Source organism: Thalia democratica, chromosome 4 (assembly GCF_965202585.1).
Source record: "Thalia democratica chromosome 4, ktThaDemo2.hap1.1, whole genome shotgun sequence".
NCBI classification, from domain to species: domain Eukaryota; kingdom Metazoa; phylum Chordata; class Thaliacea; order Salpida; family Salpidae; genus Thalia; species Thalia democratica.
Window position 1 is genome coordinate 33,068,045 of NC_139168.1, and position 21,311 is coordinate 33,089,355.

At 25.5% G+C, this 21,311-nt stretch overlaps 1 protein-coding gene and 1 pseudogene across 1 annotated transcript; one reads left to right on the forward strand and one right to left on the reverse strand.

Annotated features, from left to right (window-relative positions):
• The first annotated feature begins 7,907 nt into the window (after window positions 1-7,907).
• LOC145835249 (uncharacterized) lies at window positions 7,908-11,112 on the forward strand. The gene is made up of 4 exons (XM_082942814.1): window positions 7,908-8,175; window positions 10,020-10,161; window positions 10,308-10,417; window positions 10,547-11,112. The coding sequence occupies exons 1-4, from the start codon at window positions 7,924-7,926 to the stop codon at window positions 10,844-10,846; spliced, it is 804 nt and encodes a 267-aa protein (XP_082798940.1). The 5' UTR covers window positions 7,908-7,923; the 3' UTR covers window positions 10,847-11,112.
• A 1,480-nt stretch (window positions 11,113-12,592) lies between these two features.
• On the reverse strand, window positions 12,593-14,451 carry LOC145833273 (uncharacterized; annotated as a pseudogene).
• Between the last annotated feature and the right edge of the window lie 6,860 nt (window positions 14,452-21,311).

Consider the following 21,311-nt stretch of genomic DNA (forward strand, 5'->3'; position numbering starts at 1 on the left):
TTCTTCCCAAGTAATTTTGCTGTCTTGTTGAGCATGCTAATAAAACAAACATACCAAACAATTGTTTTTTGTTTAGTTTAAACTTTTTTTTAGATTAATTGTTTGTTTATCTTAACTTAGTTTATTTTCAATGTGTATAAGTAAGTCTTTTAAACATTCAATACTTTTTTTTATAAGTCATAAATTTAATAAAGCTAATAAAACTAATACCACAAAGAACAGTAAAATAGAAAACAATTAAATTGTATTACAAAAAGGTCAACATAAGATAAAAAAGTCAACTACTTTTAAAAACAAATGTCATACTTTTTATTTTTGCTTTTTTCTGTTTGAAAAAACGTTTATATGGTTTTTTGAAAAAAGCTGTAAACTTGTTTTTTGTTACTTTAACCTTGATAAAAAGCTTAAAACAATAGGTATTTGTAAATTAGTATTGTAAGTTACCGAACAATTTTTAATTTAACACTGTATATACTTACAAAAAAAATTAAAAATAGGTTCAGTTCCTGTCCTTTAGTAAATTTTAATTTGAAAGTATTATATTAATATTCGGTTTTTCAAAGCAATTTCTAACTTTAAACTAACCATTAAAAGGTTTCTTGCACTCATGTTCATAGAAGTGTTAATGCGGACCAACGGTTCCTATAGTAAATAGATGTAATGTTCACAACTAACTTTATATTTACACAAAGGTATCAAGCTAATAAGGAACTAATGACTCGTACAACAACGCAGTAACAACTATTATAAATTGTTAATAATCTTTGATTAACCTTAATTTTAAATAGGAAATTAATATATTCTCTAAGGAGTATGTCAAACAAAACACGTTTAAAGTTTTTTTTTAATATTTTAGTTTAAATCAGTAAGCTTCTGGCTTTATTCAGCATTGTAAAAATTAATATATTACAATGTAGAGGGAAGTATCAATTAGTTTTTATATTTAGACAAATCGTAAAGCTTTTGAAGCTTAATTAAGTTACGATAAACATATTTTTGTTTTAAAAACTTAGTTTTTATATGACATAGTAAAACAAAACTTACCGTTTGTAAGAAAGTGTTTTTAAGTTGTCAAATAAGCTTACTTTTATTTTTGTTAGTATACTAAAACTTTTTAATAGCCTTTTAAATTTTAGGATAGATGTTATGTAGTAGTATGCCTTCTTTAATGAAGAATAGGTCAGCTTATGAATTTGAAAAATAAAACATGCTTAAAAAAACCTTTGAAAAACTAACTCAACTCTTATAACGAGTATACTTTAAAAAATATCTTTTGTTTATTAAAAAGTTTTGAATTCTGCTTGTTAAACATCTTTCTAGTTTAAATATCTTTCTAATTGCTTATGTTTTAAGTACTGAGAAAGTTTTTTCAATGTTTTTCTAATCAAGTTTTGTCTTTTTGGGATTAAGTACTGTTTATTTTAGAATAAAATATATTTTTGATGTCATGATTCTATGAATTTAAGTAACTTAAAAGTTAATTATAGACTAACTACAAACCTAATTGTATAGTTTTAAACTTATACTACTCAAAACGCATTTTTATATTTAAAGTAAATATATTATTTATAATTAAAACATTTAAATATTATTCAATTTGTCATCAAAAAGATGACTTTTCAATTGAACGTTTTTTCAGAAACTAAAACAGCTACATTGTGTACCAAAGTATTGTTATTAAAGGGAAAACATTTATAAAGTTTAAATTAAACTTACCAATGTAAGAATACAGTAGACACCTCGATATATTGAAGGAATACAGCAGATACCAATTACGAGAAAGCAAAAATAATTACAGGTTATCAAAGCTCGTATTCCCAGCCATACTTTTTGCTGAAATATTCAATAATTAAAATTAGTTCAATGCAAACTATTAAGACTATGTTATAAATATTCCTTTTAAAAGTTGCTGTGCAATGTTATGTTTAGTTTTTTTTTACGTTTTCAAAACTTAATTTAAGTTAACTTTAGTTGAACTTTAGTTGATAACTTTTTTTTTTCGATAGCAAAAACCAACGAAAAAGATTTAGAGTTTATAATGTTGTTTAAAACTGTTTTGTTTTGAAATATTTGGTTCAAGAAGTTTGCTAGTATCACATACAACATTTTTTCTCATTATTTTTTTAGAACTTTTTGTTTACTTTATTACCGTTTTAAATTCTTAAATTTAACAACAATCAATAAAGTAAAACATATTAAGAATTTTTAGTTACAAAGTAAATAACTAATAATTTTTTTTTTGTAATTCTTCATTATCTGACAGTTTTTTTACAACAGACTTTAAAAGCTTGTTGTGCAGTATTATGATTAGTTTTGTAATACTTTAGAATTGATTTCAATTAACTTTATTTGAACTATAGTTTTTTTTTTTGACAGCAAGAACCAAATAAAATAATTTAAAGTTTTTAGTGTTACTTAACTCCGTGTCATTTTAAAATACTTGAAACAACAAGTTTAATAGTGTTTGATATAAAAATTTACTCAAAAGTTTATCAAAACTTTACATTATACATTATTACATTTTTATTTTGTTTTGTATGACAATAATAAACAAAGCAAAATATGCTATCTACATAGATTTTTTAGTTACAAAGTATTATCGTAACAAAGTTTCTTTTTTATTTGAATTATACCTTTCTTAGTGATTTTAAACACAAAACATCATAGCACGTATAAATTCATCTTATACGAAACACATTAGACTAAATTGTAAACAAACATATCACCTTAAAAGAATATGTAAAAGTTACTCACATTAAATGCTTTTGTAGCTTGAATAAATGATTTTCTGTTTTCCGTATTTTCAATTTCGGCTAAAACCATACTGTTTCACACAAATTTGTATTAGCCTTCAATAAAAAACTGCGTTTGTTTAGTAAACTCTATGCTCTATCTTGAAAATTTGAATTAAAACTATACTCAAATTAAGTCTATATATGTATATATTAAGTAAAGTTTTTAGAAGTCTGATAATCTTTCATGCATTAATTTTGCTATTAACAAGAGAAAAATTTATTTAATTTCATCTAAATTATACTGAATAAACTAATAAACAACACAGTTATATAAACAATAAAAAAGAAACCACTGCTTAAACTAAAAAATCAGCGGGCAACTACAGAGTTGACAAAACACGTTGTAGAAATTTAAAGATTTAATCTGATTACAGGAGGTTATCGGACAACAGCAGACTTTTGTTTTGTGTGTAAGCAAGTTGTCACTACAAACATAAACAACTTGCTACATTTATCGTCGAATTTTTTTTTTGTCTTTTTTGTCTTTTTGCTGAGTTTATAATTTGTTGTAATGATAAGAAATACTTTTGGTATTAACAGCAACAATTACAGTTCTTAACTCGACTTAAAATAAATAAATACAAACGTAATTAATTTTTTTAAGAGTTGCATTTGTCATGATAAAGTCAACTAAAGAAATTATTCTTTAAAATAGCTTAGTACTGTTTTTTTATATGCAAAATTGAAATTAATCAACCAAGTATATGCAAAGCTAAAATTTTATCATTAGTTTACTCGATATCTAATTCAGCAAAAACACGAAAGCAAGAAAGTTTAAAAATAGAAAAGCTGATAATTGAGTAGGAAAATGAGTAATAAACCAGGCTTACATCAGAAGAACTTTTAAATGATTTAGATGCTAATCAATAGTTCATCAGAGATTATCGCGTATGAGTAATCACGACACTCTGTTACACTTGTTTCCCTTCTGACAAAGCTTTTAAATAGCTGAATACTTCGTTTTTTACTTTATACTTTAATATGCTTATTGAATTTTTACTTTAGATGTATCTTTGGTCAAAATTTTATTCAGGTTTAAAAGCATCTTGTATACAAAAATAAAAACGAAAAACTGCACTACATTTTTGTCAAAGCTACATCAAAACAGCTTGTTTGAAAAAAGAGCCCACTAAGTAAAAATATATTTTTCTCCGAATCAATATATTACAGAATCGCACTCAAACTTTAAAAAAATCTCGTGTGAACAACCGTGTTAACAAACATCAACAAAAAGTTCTCACGACTCACACATACAGCTGAAACATTCTGAGTTTCGTTGAAAGTTCTCAAGCGCTCGACCCTACCGCGAAGACTCGAACTTAAACTAACTGCTTCAATTCGAAAAAATATATTTGCATACGAACGCGTTACGCACCAATGCGTTTCATCCGCGCCGTTGAGAAACATTTTAAAAAAGAGTTTTTGAGGCTTCGCATGGTGACGAGGCGCGCTAATTGAAGCGAATCGTCCCCATACATCATCTGTTGTCGTTGGCAACCAGAGGAAGCGGGGGGTCAATAGTGAGAAACCGGCGAGCTGCTTGATCCCTAAACCAATAGTTGCTTGTTTTTTCGTGATGAAAAAGCACAAATAAGTTGTTTTTGTGATTTAACCACGGAGTTTTCGTTTGTTGTGGGGAATTTCGGTTGAGTGCTTTTAAAACGTCCTTGCGAAAAGGCTGAAGAACAAATGTTTGAGGCTATTTTTAGAGAATAAAAGAGTTGATAAGTTTATGCTAATTTATTAACGAGTCTCGTTTATTGCTTCGTTGTTTAGTTAAACTTATTTTCACGTACTTCTACGAACCCTACATGAAGAATTTTCTATTATTGAAAAATTAGAAATTTCACCGAGGACCAAATTTTTTTATCTGGTTTAAAATAGCTTAATCTGTTGCTTCAACGAAGAGTAGTATAATATAATATTCAGTATAGTTTTTAGAATAACTAAAAATTTTTGGTACATATAAAACATTAAGACGTAAAATATGCAAACAAATTTTTTAAATCATTTTTTTTACGAGAATAAAGCAATTAAAGAGCTTTATTTCATTGTGTTTAAAAAAAAGTTTTTATAAAATCATACAAACAAACTAAATTTTATTCTTAAACTTGTCTTGTTTTAAACGAATACTAAAACAAGTTATAGTTAAAATTCAAATTCAGTTAAAATCTACTATAATATTTAGAAAAATTCTCCAAATTAAAAAAACGATTTGCATAAATATATGTAAGTTTGTAAAATAATTTATCATAAATAAATAATGTTCGATGAAGTACGATCAACTTAACACTATACTTAATTTGATTGCTCCCTATACAAAGCTGTTTAAATATTAATATAAACGCAGTCCAATTTTTACTTATTTTTGCAAATAAAAATTTGGCAAAATAATTCAATTATAAGGTTTTATAACCAGCTGTTTTTGCTTACAAATGTTTGTTTATGTTTTTTAGTTCAAACCTTTAGTTTTCACGACAAAATCAACTATCTTACTTTTTCTGAAGTTAACTATCAAACGGTTTGAAAAGTTGTTTTAGAAATTAAAGTAGATGATTTACTTAAGTTTGTATTTTATGATAAGTTTAATATTAGCTTAAATACACTAGTAATGAAACGCAAAAATGAGTTAATTTTATTTATAAATCACTGCACAAATCGATTACACTTTTATGGGAGGTTATACTTGCATTACTTAAAAGCTCATATTGAATCATTTGTATACATAATATAATTTATATTCAATATTTTAATAATGTCTGTACTTTTTACATGTTTTTTCTCAAATAACATTTCTAAACGTAATTACTTGAGGTAAAAACCGATAAAATTAAAATTAATTACTTATAAAATTTAATAAAAGTTAGTACGCAAGGTTTTTTATATTTTAAGAAACGGTACTTTATTAATTATTTATTTACTATTTACACCGTAAAAATAAAAACATTTTTTTGAAAATCAAGTAGATTTTTTAAGACTTAATATTTATAAAAATAAAAAATCTCCCAGCGTGATACATTAACAAATAATTTATTTACAAAAAGTTCACATCAAATACGAATTAGTTTCTATCACTAAGTTTGAAAAAAAAAAATTGTGTTCTGTTGAGCTAAGAAAAACACAATGTTCATTATTATCAATAATTCATTAATTGTAAAAAATAAGATTTTCAGAAACACATTATGTACTAATAATTTTTATAAGCTGTAATTGATTTAATTAAACTGTTGTCAAAAAACATGTTTTGTTTTCCACTTAACTATTTTTTTTTTCTTTAAGAAGAGTATTGTAAAATCAAATACTGTTTTAAGTCAATATCAAAATAACTTGTATCAGCCTTAAAATGATCCTAAACTAAACCAGCTAAAAAAATTTTAATTCAGATAGTTTATTTTTATTGTAATTTTTTATTAAACACTTGAAAATATAAAACAAGTGTTTTCTGTTATTTTATAGAAAATAAACAAATTTAAATTCAAAAATATAACCTAAAAATAAATTAAATTTACAATCTAAATGCCTTTAATAATTTAATAAAAACCTTTGGTACAATGTTTGGGAAATTTTTAGTATACTTTTGACATATATTTTTTATTCAAGCTTGGTTCTTGATAAGTTACATATTTATTATACTCTAAAAGAATCTTAAAACTTTAGACAACCAAGCTTAGTTTAAAAATTCTCATCTTTAAAAAAATTATTATTGAAACAAAATATATCATTTGTCTTCATCAATGAGCAACTTATAGTTGTATGATTTTATGTTAATTAACTTTTAACTTACAACTCTTTTATTTAAACTTTTTCATAGTCTAGCAACGAACCTGGCATACAACAGACTTAAAAACTTATTTGTGAAAACTAAAAGAAAATAACATTTAGTTTTAGTAAAGATATGAGTTAAATATATTGTTTAGTGAACGATAAAAAAGCGCTCAAGAGTTTTGATCTAAGGACCTGGTGTGCGTAAAAATTTAACAGTAAAAAGATAAAATATATGACTTAAGTTTTTTTAAGCTTCAACGTAAAATAAGATCGAGAGTTTTTTTTAACTTGACATATAATTTATAAATAAATTACTATAGTTATAAAGTGCTTTTTTAACTTCTTTGTTTAATGTTTTTGTACTTTTGTATTAATGTGGACTGAAGTTATGAATAATTTTTTACAATTTTTCTATAAAAGAGAATTGTACTAGATATAAAATTAGATCTAAAAACAAGTCATTCAAAAATACAAACGAAACTAACAATGTTATTTACTTGAGATTTTTTCTAAAAGTTTGGAGAAAAATTTTTTTTATGTAAAGTGCTATACTTAAGTAAAATAATGAATAGATTATCATTTTAAGTAAAATCAAATTAGTTTGCTCGTTACTGCTTTTATAGTTTGTGTAAACACAGTTGCACGTAACTAAACAAACAGCAATTAACTGTAATTTGAAAATGAGTATGAACCGGAACTTACATATAGTAATGCAGCCTATGTAGCGTACATTTAGTTTTCAAAGAATGGATAATAAAAGTTACTTTCTTTTTTTTCATTATCTTGTTAGTGTTATTTACAAAAGTACTTTGCACCCTATTTTACAGTATTTCTTATAGTGTTTCTTTTTTTTTTTAACAAAAGTTTTTATTTTGAATATTATAGAAAAGTATATATTTATATTTTAGAAAAACTATCTTAAAACTATTTTAATACAGTATTGAAATAGGCATAACATTTCTCAAACAGTTTTTTTTACAGAAATATAAAAAACATTTTAGTGGATGAAATATAAAAAAAAATGTTTATTAAGCATAAAAAAGAAAACACTTTACAAGTCACAGACTAAAATATTAAAAGGTAAATACTTTTTTTGAAACTTAAAAAAACTTTTTAACTGATTAAAAAATTATGAAAGTCAACTATGTAGAAGTATACTTAATCGATCTTTTTTTAAACATTCAGAAAATTTATTAACGCACGAACTAGTTACAATAGCTTTTAAAGTTTACACAGCTTAAGCAATAAAAGAATCTCAACTATAAACTCAACTATTTGAACACTTTAAAGAAAATATACTGTATTTTTAACAAATTTAAATGATCACCTTATACCAATTTTAGATTTTAAAACATATAAAACTATGAAAATAATATTTGCTGGTTATTCAAAATGCGGTACAAAAACAATGGCTGAAGCTCTTAGAATTTTAGGTTACAGCGTTTATGACTTTATGGAAAATTACGAGTATTTAGGTGACAAATGGATGAAAATTTTCAAAGAAGGAGGAACTAAAGATGATTTCTACGAAATGTACAACGATGTTGATGCAGTGACGGATGCACCTGCTTTTACGTTTTGGAAGGAAATTTTAGAAGCATTTCCAGATGCCAAAGTTAGTTTTAGTTCAATATTAATCTTCATTTACTAAGTAACTAGTTATATTTGTTGTTTAGAAACTGTATTTCAAAGTTATCAATGAAAGCTGTTCTTTATGTTAAACTTATTGTGATTTTTTTTTTATTATGTTAAAAATATATGAATTAAAATAACTATTCAAAAATATAGTTTTAAGTGTTTGTTAAAAAGAGATTCTAGCCAAACAAGTTCTATGGAATATATAATAATAACAAGTTGTACAGTACCCTTTTCTATTACACTAACACATGTTTCTGTGTGTTAACGGATTAACACACTTCAACGGTACTCTGTAAAATAATAAATACTGTAAGAGAAAAGTAGAAGCTGAAGTAGGTGTATACACGTGTCTGTTAAAAATTAAAATAATTTAAGTGTGTTAATCCGTTAACACACAGAAACATGTGTTAGTGTAATAAAAAAAGGGTACTGTATAATTTGCTTTCATGAATTAAAATACTGAGCTAAGAAGTTAAAGTTTTAGTAATTTTAAAAAGTATCAACCTTTATTAATTTATGAAAATAATTGTAATTTGTTGAAGTTACTTTGTGTTGCCTTTGGATATATTTTGTTATATACTATGAGTTAATAATTTTTTATAGCTTTGTGTTTTAGTTTGTTTAATATTAATTTCGTTAAGTTTTTTTTAATTTAAAACGTTTAAATTAAACAATTTAAGCTAAAAAAGAAATTATTACTTTTACTTAGTTCTGCTTAAATTTAGTTTTATTCGTTAAGTATATCATAATGTCAGCATAGTATTGTTTTTAATACAAATATCTTTTTTTTGTAACATAAACAAGTATGTATTAAATAGTGACCTACCAAATCTGGATTTTTTTTTTAATTTAAGACCTGTGAGCTGTTATTTGTTGTACACAACATTCTTTCCAAAGCTTCTTCTATATTTTCCGCCAAGGTTGCTAAGGTTGTAAAACTACTTTGACCTGGTCGACTATTCGCTTTAAAATAAAATAAAAATCAGTACTTTTTATGCGAAAACACACTTGACAGCAATGCGTTGTTTCTACTACAATTCTGCTTTTCTATTGTAAAAGGATAAAGCAGTTTAATCATGTAGTTACGAGCTGCCATTCTTCATCTGTAACAATATAATTGGATTCAAGTTTATTGTAAGCCACGTAGTACTGGACATTTTCTTTGAATTTTTCTAATCATATCAAAGCCAAAACTTTCAGACAAAATTAAATTAGAAGCATTTCTTTTTGCTTTCTTTTAATAAAGTCAGTAATTAAAAAAAAATTACAAAACTTCACAGTTTTTAATTTCAATAATATTCTAAACACTTTACGTTCTTTTTTTATAAACATAAAACTTTGAAATATAACTTAATTTTATAAATGCATTTTAATTTAAAATAAATGCTTAAAATAACCTATCTGAAAATTTCGAAAACAACAATCTTAATTGACTTGTTAAAAATTTTAAACACGCTAAAAAGCATTAAAAATTTCTATAATAAATTTTCTAAGCAAAAACACAAAAATCTAAGTGTAAAATTGAAAGAAGCTATTCGCGGAAAGCTAAGTCTTTCCAATAAACTGGATCCTAATGCGGATCATTTTTTTAACTAATATCCGACCGGATCCGAATCCAAGCGAAAAACATCTAAATCCAGCTGGGTTCGGATCCGGAACTAGGATCCAGTAGATCACTATTATGTAATTCTAGACTACTAGCTTTGAGATCACATGTATAATACGCATAAAATGTACACAACATACATTCAAAGCTTTTTTTTGCGTCATCATGCTAATATAGATTTTAAACTAAAACTTGTGATTTTATAATTTTCAAAGATAATTTTCCACGAAAGACCAGAGGATGAGTGGTGGCCCAGCATGCAGAAGCAAATGCAATCATGGGAAGGTTTTACACTGAAGCTGCAAAACTATTTGTCTCCTACTAAATACCGTTTGTTCGTATGGACACAGCATAAGTGTGGGTTTTGATATTTATCATTACTAAAAGTAAAGTTATTTTTATAAAAACAATACTTATTTGCTAAACAACAGACTACACTTTTAGTTGTGAAACATACAACTCATTGTTTATTGTTTTTGTAACACGCTGTACTGCAAATTTAGTTGTTGCTGTTTTCGGAGTTCAACTGAAAATGTATCTGATTGGAGACAATCCTACCAATGAGTTGCTCATGAGACATTCCTACAGGGCGCACAACGCTTACGTGAAATCGGTAAGCATTGATTCATGGCAAATGTTTCGAGTTTTTCTGTTTTTATTTTAGTGTAAGTAGCATTAAAGATTACGATGAAAACAGCTGTCTTAACATTTATGAGTTTATTTTGAAAACTATTGTTTACAGTGTGCGCCAAAGGATCAGCTTCTTGAGTTCAACATAAAAGATGGATGGGAGCCGTTATGCGAATTTCTCAAAGTTCCGATTCCCAAAAGTGAATTTCCACACAAAAATAAAAAGGCCAGTGTCACACAAGAAATGATGGATACAAACCCATTGTTCATAAGAATGCAAAGAGAAATGACTGTCAGTCTGTCGCTTTTAGCCGGTCTTTCCATGTTTTGTTTATACAAAGGCTTCACAAATCGTTTTAAATTTCTACAGTTATTTAGTACACATTTTTATAACATACAATCAATGTTTTAACGTATTATTTTTTGTTTATATAGTTTAAACTAGTGATCTTAAAGTTGTGTAAACATAAATGACAGATAAGTCACAACAATGTACTATAGTATGACATTTAATAAGTTAAAACAAGTATATGTTTATTCAGTATTTAGAACTCTTTGTTTATAGAATGCTTTGGTTTAATAATTTAAACAAAATTACAATATTACGTGTCCAACGGTTTATAAGGTTTGAAAATATTGTGAAGGTTTTTAGTTGATATTAAAACCTATTTGTAGAAAGTGTTTTATGCTTATCTGTATATTTAAGTATAAATTGCTTATTATTAAAATTTGGCTTTAAATTCTAAACTAACAAAAATATCACTTCAGCTATTTCTAGGATAAATATTTGTTCATTGGAAAAAAAAGCAAAAAAAAAATCTAAGTAATCTAAACTAAGGTTAATACATTTTTTCTTACTTTATTTTGGTTTTCTTCAAAGTTTGTTTTTTTAAATACTGGTTTCCATTTAATTTTTAAATCAAAACTTTTGTATTTTAACTTTTAATTGTTGAATAGTCTAACTTTCATTACTATCTCAATTAATTTTTTGAACTAAAATTTTATTTAAACTAAAAAAGTAAAGATTTTAAACAAAACATATTTAGAAAGTACATTATTTTTTATCTATATTTTTATAGATATAAAAGAAAAATAAAGCGTAAATAAAGTATAAAGTTTATATAAGTTTAAAATTTATGTTGAATAGGTATGCTAACCTTGTTCAAAACTGTAAAGATGTAAGCTGGAAAATCAAAACTTGCGAGTTTAAATATAAAATAAGTTTATTAAAGATAAACTCAAAGCTCAAAAAAAAAATCGTCTAATAGCTTTGGTGTACAAAAAGACTTTCAGTCATCGTACACCACAGTAAAGAAGATAAAAGAAGAATTTAAAATTATTTTACTAACAAGAAGATAAGAATCTGTATACATTGTATGTATAGCTTTATAGCTAATAAGCGAAATAACAAAAACTAAAAAGTATTTTTACCTTCAATACAAATACATTTAAAGCTACAATATGTAGTATACGCAGTAGAAAATATTTAGATTTTATAGAACAGTGGTGGTTTAGAAAAACTAAAGCAAATTTTAGTTTAAATATTGTGTTCTTACAATAGTTGAAACAAGAAAATTATAAAAAAACATAAAAAGTTTTCATTATCAAGTTCTGTTTTATGAAAAAAAAATGTTTTTTTTTTGTTTACAGCTTTAGCAGTAGCTACACCCAGTTTTAACAGCATAAACTTAAAAACATTTTTGGTGATAGTTTATTTGCTTAAACTTGGAATTTTTAAAATATTTTTCTAAATTTGTTAATAAGTCTTTTATTGTTCAATTAATTTACTTTTTTAAGTGCTTCTTTATTAGGTTTAAGTGTTATTCCTTGTTAAACATACCAACATTAAAATTTCATTATGTTTCTTTTTAAATAAGTATTTTTCAGCATAATCAAAAATGTTTTTATAAACAAAAAAGCTCTTTCTAAGTTGTTTTGTTTCAAAGTTTAACAAAAAAAATCTTTTAATAGTTTCTTGATCAAATTTTTTCTTAAAACATCCAATTTTTCTCTGAAAAGTTAGTCTACCCGCGTACCATTCATCCTATAACTTTTCAGCAAAAAAAAACTAATCACATAATTATAAAACTGGTTTTTATTTATTTTCACATAACAAAAACACAAAAAATTCAATGAATTTTTGTAAGTTTCCTCAATTTCAAGCGCAGTTGCCCTGCAAGTCGTAGTAGAGGTCGTTCCACTCATTGGGGTCGTACAGGTTGAGACCGTCGTCAATGTGGACCGGGTCGGATGGCGACCAGACCCCTCCCCACCTCAGCCCGTTGTCCATGACCTTCTGCACAAAGCACTCGCTTTAGCTGTTTGTTCCGTCTGAATGAAAAAAAATAATTCAGTAGCTGTTAATTTATTTTTTAAAGTCACGATTTCGTTAGAAATAATATACTGAAATTCTGTGCGCTAAAAACGGTTACATGTCAGTTTAAACTATGGAAATGTAAGTTGTTTAATAAATATTTAAGGGGCCACATCTCAAAAACTAATACTTATTAAAAAAAAGTATATTATGTAGGTCTTTTTAAAAAGATTGTGATAGATCATGATGGCAAACTATTTTAGTTTTTAAATATTTATTAAAAACATCAACAAATGAGAATTATTAACATTTGTAGTTGATATATAAATATGCGTGCACCCACTAAAACAATCATTACAATAAAAATCTTAACTTTGTTTTTAAAAATGATGTACAAATTGTTCTTGCATCTAGAGTATTACTAACACCTCAACTTAAAAAAAACATTCACTGATACTGTAATTCTAGTATTACCATCGAATACAGCCCAACAAAATGCGCATCATGACGTCACAAACTAACAGTACATGCAGTCGCCGTTGCACCACCCAGCAGGAGTGTCCAGGTTCAGGTCTATGGCGTGTCCTACGAGATGGTTGGAGTTGCTGGCCGGCGGGACGACAGTTCCGTCCAAATCCTGGCCCTCCTGCCTGAAAGCGTGGGTCACGTACACCTGTGTTGTGGTTTATTTATTTTAATTAAAAAAAAAAAGTCTGAGCTTTTTTTGAAGTGTTTAAAAAACGGCGCTGCCATGTTTAGAAAATTAAAACTGTTTGGATGCTTAATTTTTGTATTTATCCTTTGATTTTTTTGTATCATTTAAACTACCTTTTGATATAAAATAAAACTGTTCAATAACTTTATGGGTTAGTTTTGTTCTTAACGACTATAAATACAAAACATTATACTAAATAAAAATTATAACAAACGTAATATATCAAATACACAAACTAAGAATGTAAAAATTAAACACTAACAGTCACATCACATTGTTTTGCGTATTTGTTAATTTTATCGAGTGAGCTTTCAAATCCTTTTTCGTATTCCACTTTGAGGCCATTGTACCCGACAACGTTAGTTCCTCTGTAGTTTTTCAACGCACATGCTAAACGAAAATTAAGTTTATAGTTAAATATTTGTTTAATTAAAAATACTGGCTTTGAGTAAGTCATAAGTATTGTAGGAACATCGATGTATTAAGAACTTTGAAACCAGTGAAAAAGTGCGTAGTTTGCAGATTGGAGACAATATTTACCCTTTTCTCGACGAACAATAGCTAATATCTAACTGCATATTTAAACATGCTCTAGGTTCTTAAAGATATCAGACTTTTCCAAAACAAAAACTTTGTTATATCAGTGTTTATCATATAAAGATCATGTTATATTTATTAAACTTTATCCGTTTAACAAAACTTGTGAAAAATTTGTTTCAACAAGCTTTTTGATCCCACTCATTAGTTATTTAGGAAGTACCTTACGTAAATGCGTACCTCTTGAAGTGTCTTTATCTATCTCCTTACTTTACAAATGTATTTTTATCACGTTATTAAGTTAGTTGTTGTATTGTGACAAAAGTTTTTCATCAATAGTAAAGTTAAACAAAGACTAGGGCAGTTAGTTTAGTTATTTTTATACACCGAAAAACATTTACTTACCGTTAGCATATGCAAAAAGCAACACTAAAGCTACCAAAACTCTCATGATAAAGCTAAGGGTATGCTAAATTTGATTATAATTACTTCGTAAATTTCTCGTTTTATATACACTTTTGCATATTTGTTTGATATTTGGTTTTTTAATTACACTCCATGTGTTAGAGTCACACGGATATATTTCATATTTTAGTGTGTTAGAAGGTCTTTGTTTTTGCCGTGTAATAATATTTGTTTAAGGTTACAATTGCTGACTAACAAACGTGTGTAATATTTATCCTTGAAAACTAAATTAAATTATAACTACGTGAAATTCAATTCGATCAGTTATTGCAGCTTTAACAGTGCTTTGAAAGTAAAAGTTATACAAGTATTAAATGTTTTACTACGTACTTATTTTTTATAGTTGTAAAGATTGAGCCTAATTTGGTTTAGAACTTAAACTTCTCTTAAAATCTATTAAAATATGTAGTAAATAGTCAAAATAAAATTTACTTATATTTGTTTTAACTTGTTTTGTAAATAATTTATTACTTACAAGTTCTAGAATATACCGTTGGCAAAACTAGAACTGTTTGCTAATAAAAACTATACTATAGCTCTTTCAGGTATTAACGTAAAAGTTTTAGCGATTGGAGCAATAAATATTTTTATCAAAATATGGTTAAAGAAAAGTTCTTATAAATATTAAAAGTTTTTTAAGTTGATTTTACAAACTTTTTATGTTAAAAATTACAAAAGTTTAAATAACGTTTTTAATTAGTAAGGTACACATAGTATTAGCTAAAACCTGGTGCACCATTGTAAAGCTAAATATTTGAATAAGAAAACAGTTTTATTTGCTATTGAATATTTTTTATATTAAAAATACATGTAAAGTATTAACTTGAATTTATATTTTTTATAATGTCAAAAATATACTTCAAATTTTTATATAAAAGTTGTCATATTTAATATAAGTTATAGTACCATTAGATTTAAATACAAACATACTTTTGTACTTTGTTTGAATGTAAACTATTGTAATATACAACAAACATTGTATTTAAACATTATAATTAAAGCTGATGAAATATTTATTACAAATTTTTTAAATGAACATAATATGAAATTTAGTTTATATCTAAGACTACTTTTTTTTTCTAGTGTACTTATTAGAAACAAATACAATTGAAAATCCTGTAAGATAACATTTAAGTAAATCAAACACCATTTAACTAAAACATTCTATTTAATTTTTATCAATGTTTATTCAAGTACAACTATAAAATATTCATTTTTACTATTTAAGCTACTACTTTTTAAGATATTATCACTAAAACGGTTGCCAATAGTTTCAAAAATATAAAAAAGACAGCAATTGATGTAAGCAAATTTTACCTCATTACTCAAATATTTTAAAGTACTTTGATTAATAAAATATTAGTCTAAAGCAGTTAAAAGTTACACTTTTTGTATAAAAACAGTAAGAAAATAAATAAGAAAATTCATTGTGTATATTTTTTGGGTAATTAAGTGTAGTTTACTAAATACTTCGAACGTACGAAGCTTTCTAAAACATTGTTTTGTTTAATTAATTGTTTAAGCTAAAAAAACATTGAATGTTAGACATACTTGAACACTTAGGTATCTTACGCAACAAAAAAAGTCATAAGTTTTCCTTAAAAAACATAATAGTTAATACGTTATTAACAACTTCGTAAAACCCTAAAAAGTTCTTTTTACAAAAACATTCTTTACAAAATGAAACTTATCGGTAAATTACAAAACCCAAATATATTTCCAATTTACTAGTAAAATTTTTCTTTTTATCAAGCTTTCATTATAAAATAAAATAATTAGTTGTTACAAATCAGTTCAAAGTGAACATTTGTATTAATATTAGTAAATTGATTAAGTAATTTTTTTTAAATGTATCTAAGACTAAATAAATACAGTTTAAATTAAAGTTTTAGTTATTTTTAAATTAATAACATGTACCCTAAACATTAAAATAACTTTGAAAAGTTAATCAGTTATACGGTTATACTTCATAAGACTTCTAAAGTTGTTAAACTAAACGAAAAATAGATTACAATCCTAAATTACATATTCGTAATTACACTCAGCAGCTGGCCAGTACGTTTTTATTTACTAATCAGTTATACTACACTGTATTACGATTTAGAAAAGATATGTTTTTTTAATATATATATAATAAAATATATTTTACAACTTTGAGTAAGTTATAACAGATGTAAACTAGTAAACTATTAGGTTGAAAGTTTTAAAATTATGTTTACAACAAGCAAAGTTGGTAACTATTTCAGCAACTAACACAAGATACCTCACGAATTAAATCTTATGTAGTGTACAAATATAAATGCTCTAAGGATAAGGGCTACCAATATATTGGATTTACTTCGAGACCATTGATAGGAAGAGATAAATAACATCTAAGAGAAAAAAACAGCTGTATCTGACCATATTATAAATTGTAACAATTGTGAAAACGAAAAAACATCTGCTAGCAGTTTTGGTACTTTAAAAGAATGTAAAAAGAAAGTAAATTTGAGACATTGATCAGCGAAGTAATTTTGATAAAACGTTATAACCCATATTTTAAACCAACAAATAACTATACCTGGTATTACGCACACATTAAGAACTTTTATTAAGTATACTTTTTTTTTTGTGTATAAATGCTTATATGCACAACTTATATTATTTATCTTGTTATTTTACTGTATTAAATAATTTTTAATCTATAATTTTTCTATATTTTGTTGGTTAACCTGTGTTATAGTTTTAGTTGTTAAAACTAACTTTAGTTATTTCGCACAGTTTTTTTTTTGATAATGACCAACATATAATAATGACCGTCACGTTGGATTAAACTATGGAATTTTTATGTGTACCTCTTTAAAATTTTTATAAGAGTATTTTAAGTTGCAATTTTTAAAAGATCACTCTTTTAAGTGATGTGTAAGTGTCTACTCAACAAGTAGTATAGCATCGGTTTGTTATAATGTATTTAGTTTTTGAATATTCTGAAGATGATAAAAAGTATTTAAAATTAAGTTGCTAATAAAGATTGTAACGAAAATTTGCAAAGTACAGTAAACTGTCACCTAGGTACGCACTTTGACACAGCGCAAAAGTGCGTACCCAGCCGGCAGTCCTTACCTAGAAAATTTTGGTTATTAAAAACCTACATAAAGCCTAATACAATAATGTTCAAAACTACTAAAGTTTACAAATGACTCTATAAGCAAAATCCACAAAAAAGTCTATAACCATAAAAAACATATTTGTTAAAAGTGTATAAAAATTCTCCAGTACTTATTTGATATATGTACATAGCCAAAGTTTACAAACTACCAATGTTCTTGATAACTTTTACAAAAAGTCTATCATTCTAAATAAATATGCTGTCTTCAGCATAAACACAAGTAGCTACTGGTATCATTATCTTATCTACTGGTATTACTGGTATCATAACAAAGTTTTATCTATTTTTTTAGTTCTTGTTTTACTAAACAAGTTTTTAAGTACATTTTTATACACAAAATTCAGTTAATTTTCGTTTAGTTTTTTTTCTTGCATTTCGTTTAGCGATTATCTATTACTAAAAATTTAAATATTTAAAATTAAATCTAATAGCTTGTAAGAAATTTTATAAGTATGTGGTGTACGACTCGATAACCTAAAGGTTCCTTTGTACACCAGACCAGGCCCTTAGGCCAAACTTTTTAGAGCGCTTTTTTCATCGTTCAATAAACAACACTGGTAAAAACTATAGAAAGCTACAGCCAGCTTTTAAAACTTTGAAAATATATTTGAAAGATCTTGCTATCAAGAAAAAGTGTTTCCTTAACCCAAACGATTTACACTATCAGACATCTTTTCAAAAGCATTAGTAATAGATAAATTTAGTTGACACTTTCTTTATTTTCCTAAATATCGCTTTTTTTAATTACATTTATACATTTTTAATCATGGGGTGTGTAAATATCAATTGCAATGTTCTTTATCTTGGTTAATATTGCTTTTTTATACTTCGGTTATTTTCGGCTAAAAATTGCGTATCTAATTGGCAGGTTGCTCTACTTGCTTTATTCAACTGACGCACAAAAAACATGTGTCAGTTGATTAAAGTCAAAATAATTTAAAAGTTAGAGAAAAAAAAAAATTAAAAAAGAACATTAAATAAGCTTGTAAATTTACTGCTTTCAGCACTAGTATTCTTAAAAAATATTTTAAAGATAAGATAACATATAATACTTTTTAGCATTTATTATTCATAAATGCTAATTTAAAGCAAATATTGAAATACTGAATAAAATTGTAGTCTCGACGATTAAAAATGTCATGGTTTTTTGCCAGTTTTTAGTGAAATATATTAGTTATAACTTTAAAAAACATCAAATGTTATTATTAACGCATAGTAATTAAAGTTGTGGCAGAATTCGCTTTAACATAAGCAAAATCTTATTAATATGTAATTAAAATAAGAATAAAAATGCTCACATATAATTATTTACTATGGGCAACTAAAAACAGTTAAACTTTAGTAAATAAAATTTACCACTTTTGAGGTAAATTTTTTGTTTTTAGTTAAAAAATACTGTTATTTTTATAGAATAATTTTATTTAATTCTAGTGTTATTTTTATCTAAAAAAATTAATCAACTTAATAATGAGTTTTATTTTACAGTTACGCGCTCAAAGTCATTAAATAATTATTACATTAGAATAAAACTATGTTAATACATTCGTACTTATTGCAAAGGTAGCACTATCAAATAACTAAACTTTAGCTTATGATTACACCTTATGAGTTCAACATTCAATGTATAAAGTTTGAATAAAAAACGACAACTAAATCTTTTAACTAATGTAAAGTTTTTGGTTAAAAAAATTTTTAAGAAAAGAACATAAGTTTTATTCTTTTTTCCTTTTCCTTCTCTTTTTTATCACAGTCGTACAGGTTTAAGGGAGTCAGTAAAAGCCCAACCCCAGTTTTGAACACAGCATTTTTTCACTCAAGATTGCGAACTTAACCGTTTTTGCGTACGTAAAATAGTTGTATTTTATTTTAAACCAAATCAGTATAAAAATACTTCTCTTAAGCATTGTACTTCAAATTTAGCGGACATCTCGATTTAATAAAAAGGTCAGTCAAATTAAGTTTGAAAATCAAAGTGATTTATATAAACATTGATGTATTTATAAATGATATATATTATAAATTAGTTTAACCTATATGTTTTAACTTAAATTATCTACAATTATTTTTTTCTTAACTTCTTAAATGTATATTTGTATACAAGTTTGGTAGAACACTAACATCTGTTTTAGTAGAACATCTACTACTAAACATAGCAATGCTACCTACTTAAAAAGCATAGTCTATTATATTTTTTAGTCAATGGGTCTGCTCGGCGTCTCTGAAAAATAAAAAAAACAAAACTGGAAATTAAAAAACAACTACGAATAAATTTAAGTTTGAAATATGGGAAATCTCCATAGTTGAAAACGTGGAATCTAGAAATCATTGCCATACAATAATTCATTAAAAGTATTTGTGAACAAATAAGAATGAAACAGTTTGAATACTAAGGTAAAACATCATACTATATTTATAAGTATGCTTGATGTTATGGTAATAGTAAAAATAAATGTTTTTTTTTTATCTTATGTGCAATTGTTATTTTATTGCAGATATTTAGATTATATTTTGACATTTAAACAAGCTACTAATTTTATGACTAAATTAAACTGTTAATCTCAGGATGTTTTCTTAAAAGTAAATTATTATGCATAAACTAACAATAGTCATATTTTTTATTTAGCTTGAAAAGCCATGAAATATGTACACACTAGGGTGCTAATTTTTACAGCTACTTTTTATTTTCCAGCTGTAAAAAAAAGTTTTGGAATCATAATAAAAACACTCTTTACAAAATTTTAGATGATTTAAAGAAACACCTTGGCATCAACCAATTTTCCAAAAACCACCTCAATGCAAAATGTATGGGATCCAAAAATTGCAACCTTGGAGTTTTAAGCTTATTTTTTTTACATGTGGGCTAATTGTAACTCAAACACACTGTGAACAAGTTAAAACGATTTAAAGAAAGTTTTATGGTGGAATTTCTTGATTTTATGTTATTTTTATCACTTTTTGTAACTTCTATTGAATTTCCTTTTTTTTTCTAAAAACAAGAGATTCCACCATAAACCTTTTTTTAAATTGTTTTAAATTACTCACAGTGTGTTTGTGTTACAATTAGCTGAATAAAAAAAAAAAACAGGGTTGCCACACACTCAGGGAATCTCAGGGAATTTTCAAACTGTAGAAAATTTCAGGGAAACTCAGGGAAGTTTTGATTTTTTCTCTAAATTTCAGGTAAGTTTTTGAAAATCTCAGGGAATTTTTTTTCTAGATCTAGAATGAGGTTTAGTTAATCCAGTTTAAATATTTTGTTCAAAAGTAGTAATTTTTATTATTTAAGTGATTATTTAGAATTTTTTTTAGCCTTGCGGCTAGTCCTTCAATATTCTTAGTATTAACATTGTAGTTTTTTTAAGTTTTAAATTTATATTTAAGTAAAATCAAACAGTTTAGAGAAATGAAAGTTGTTGTTAACTATTCATTGAAAAGTTCTAATAAACTTTTTATTTTTAGTTACTTATGTAGTTTAAAAAACACTATGTTGTAGTATTAGTTCTTATTTTTTAAATAATAAAGTTATTTGTTATTTGTTTACAACTACTTGTTTTCAGTAAAAATAATTATAATGAATACAGATTAGTGTTGTATTACTTTTGTTAAAAAAATAGAGGTTAAATTTTTGGTTTATAAATAATAATTTCAAAAGTAGTAGCAGTAATGGTAATTAATTTTTTAGTGTGAATGTTTTAATA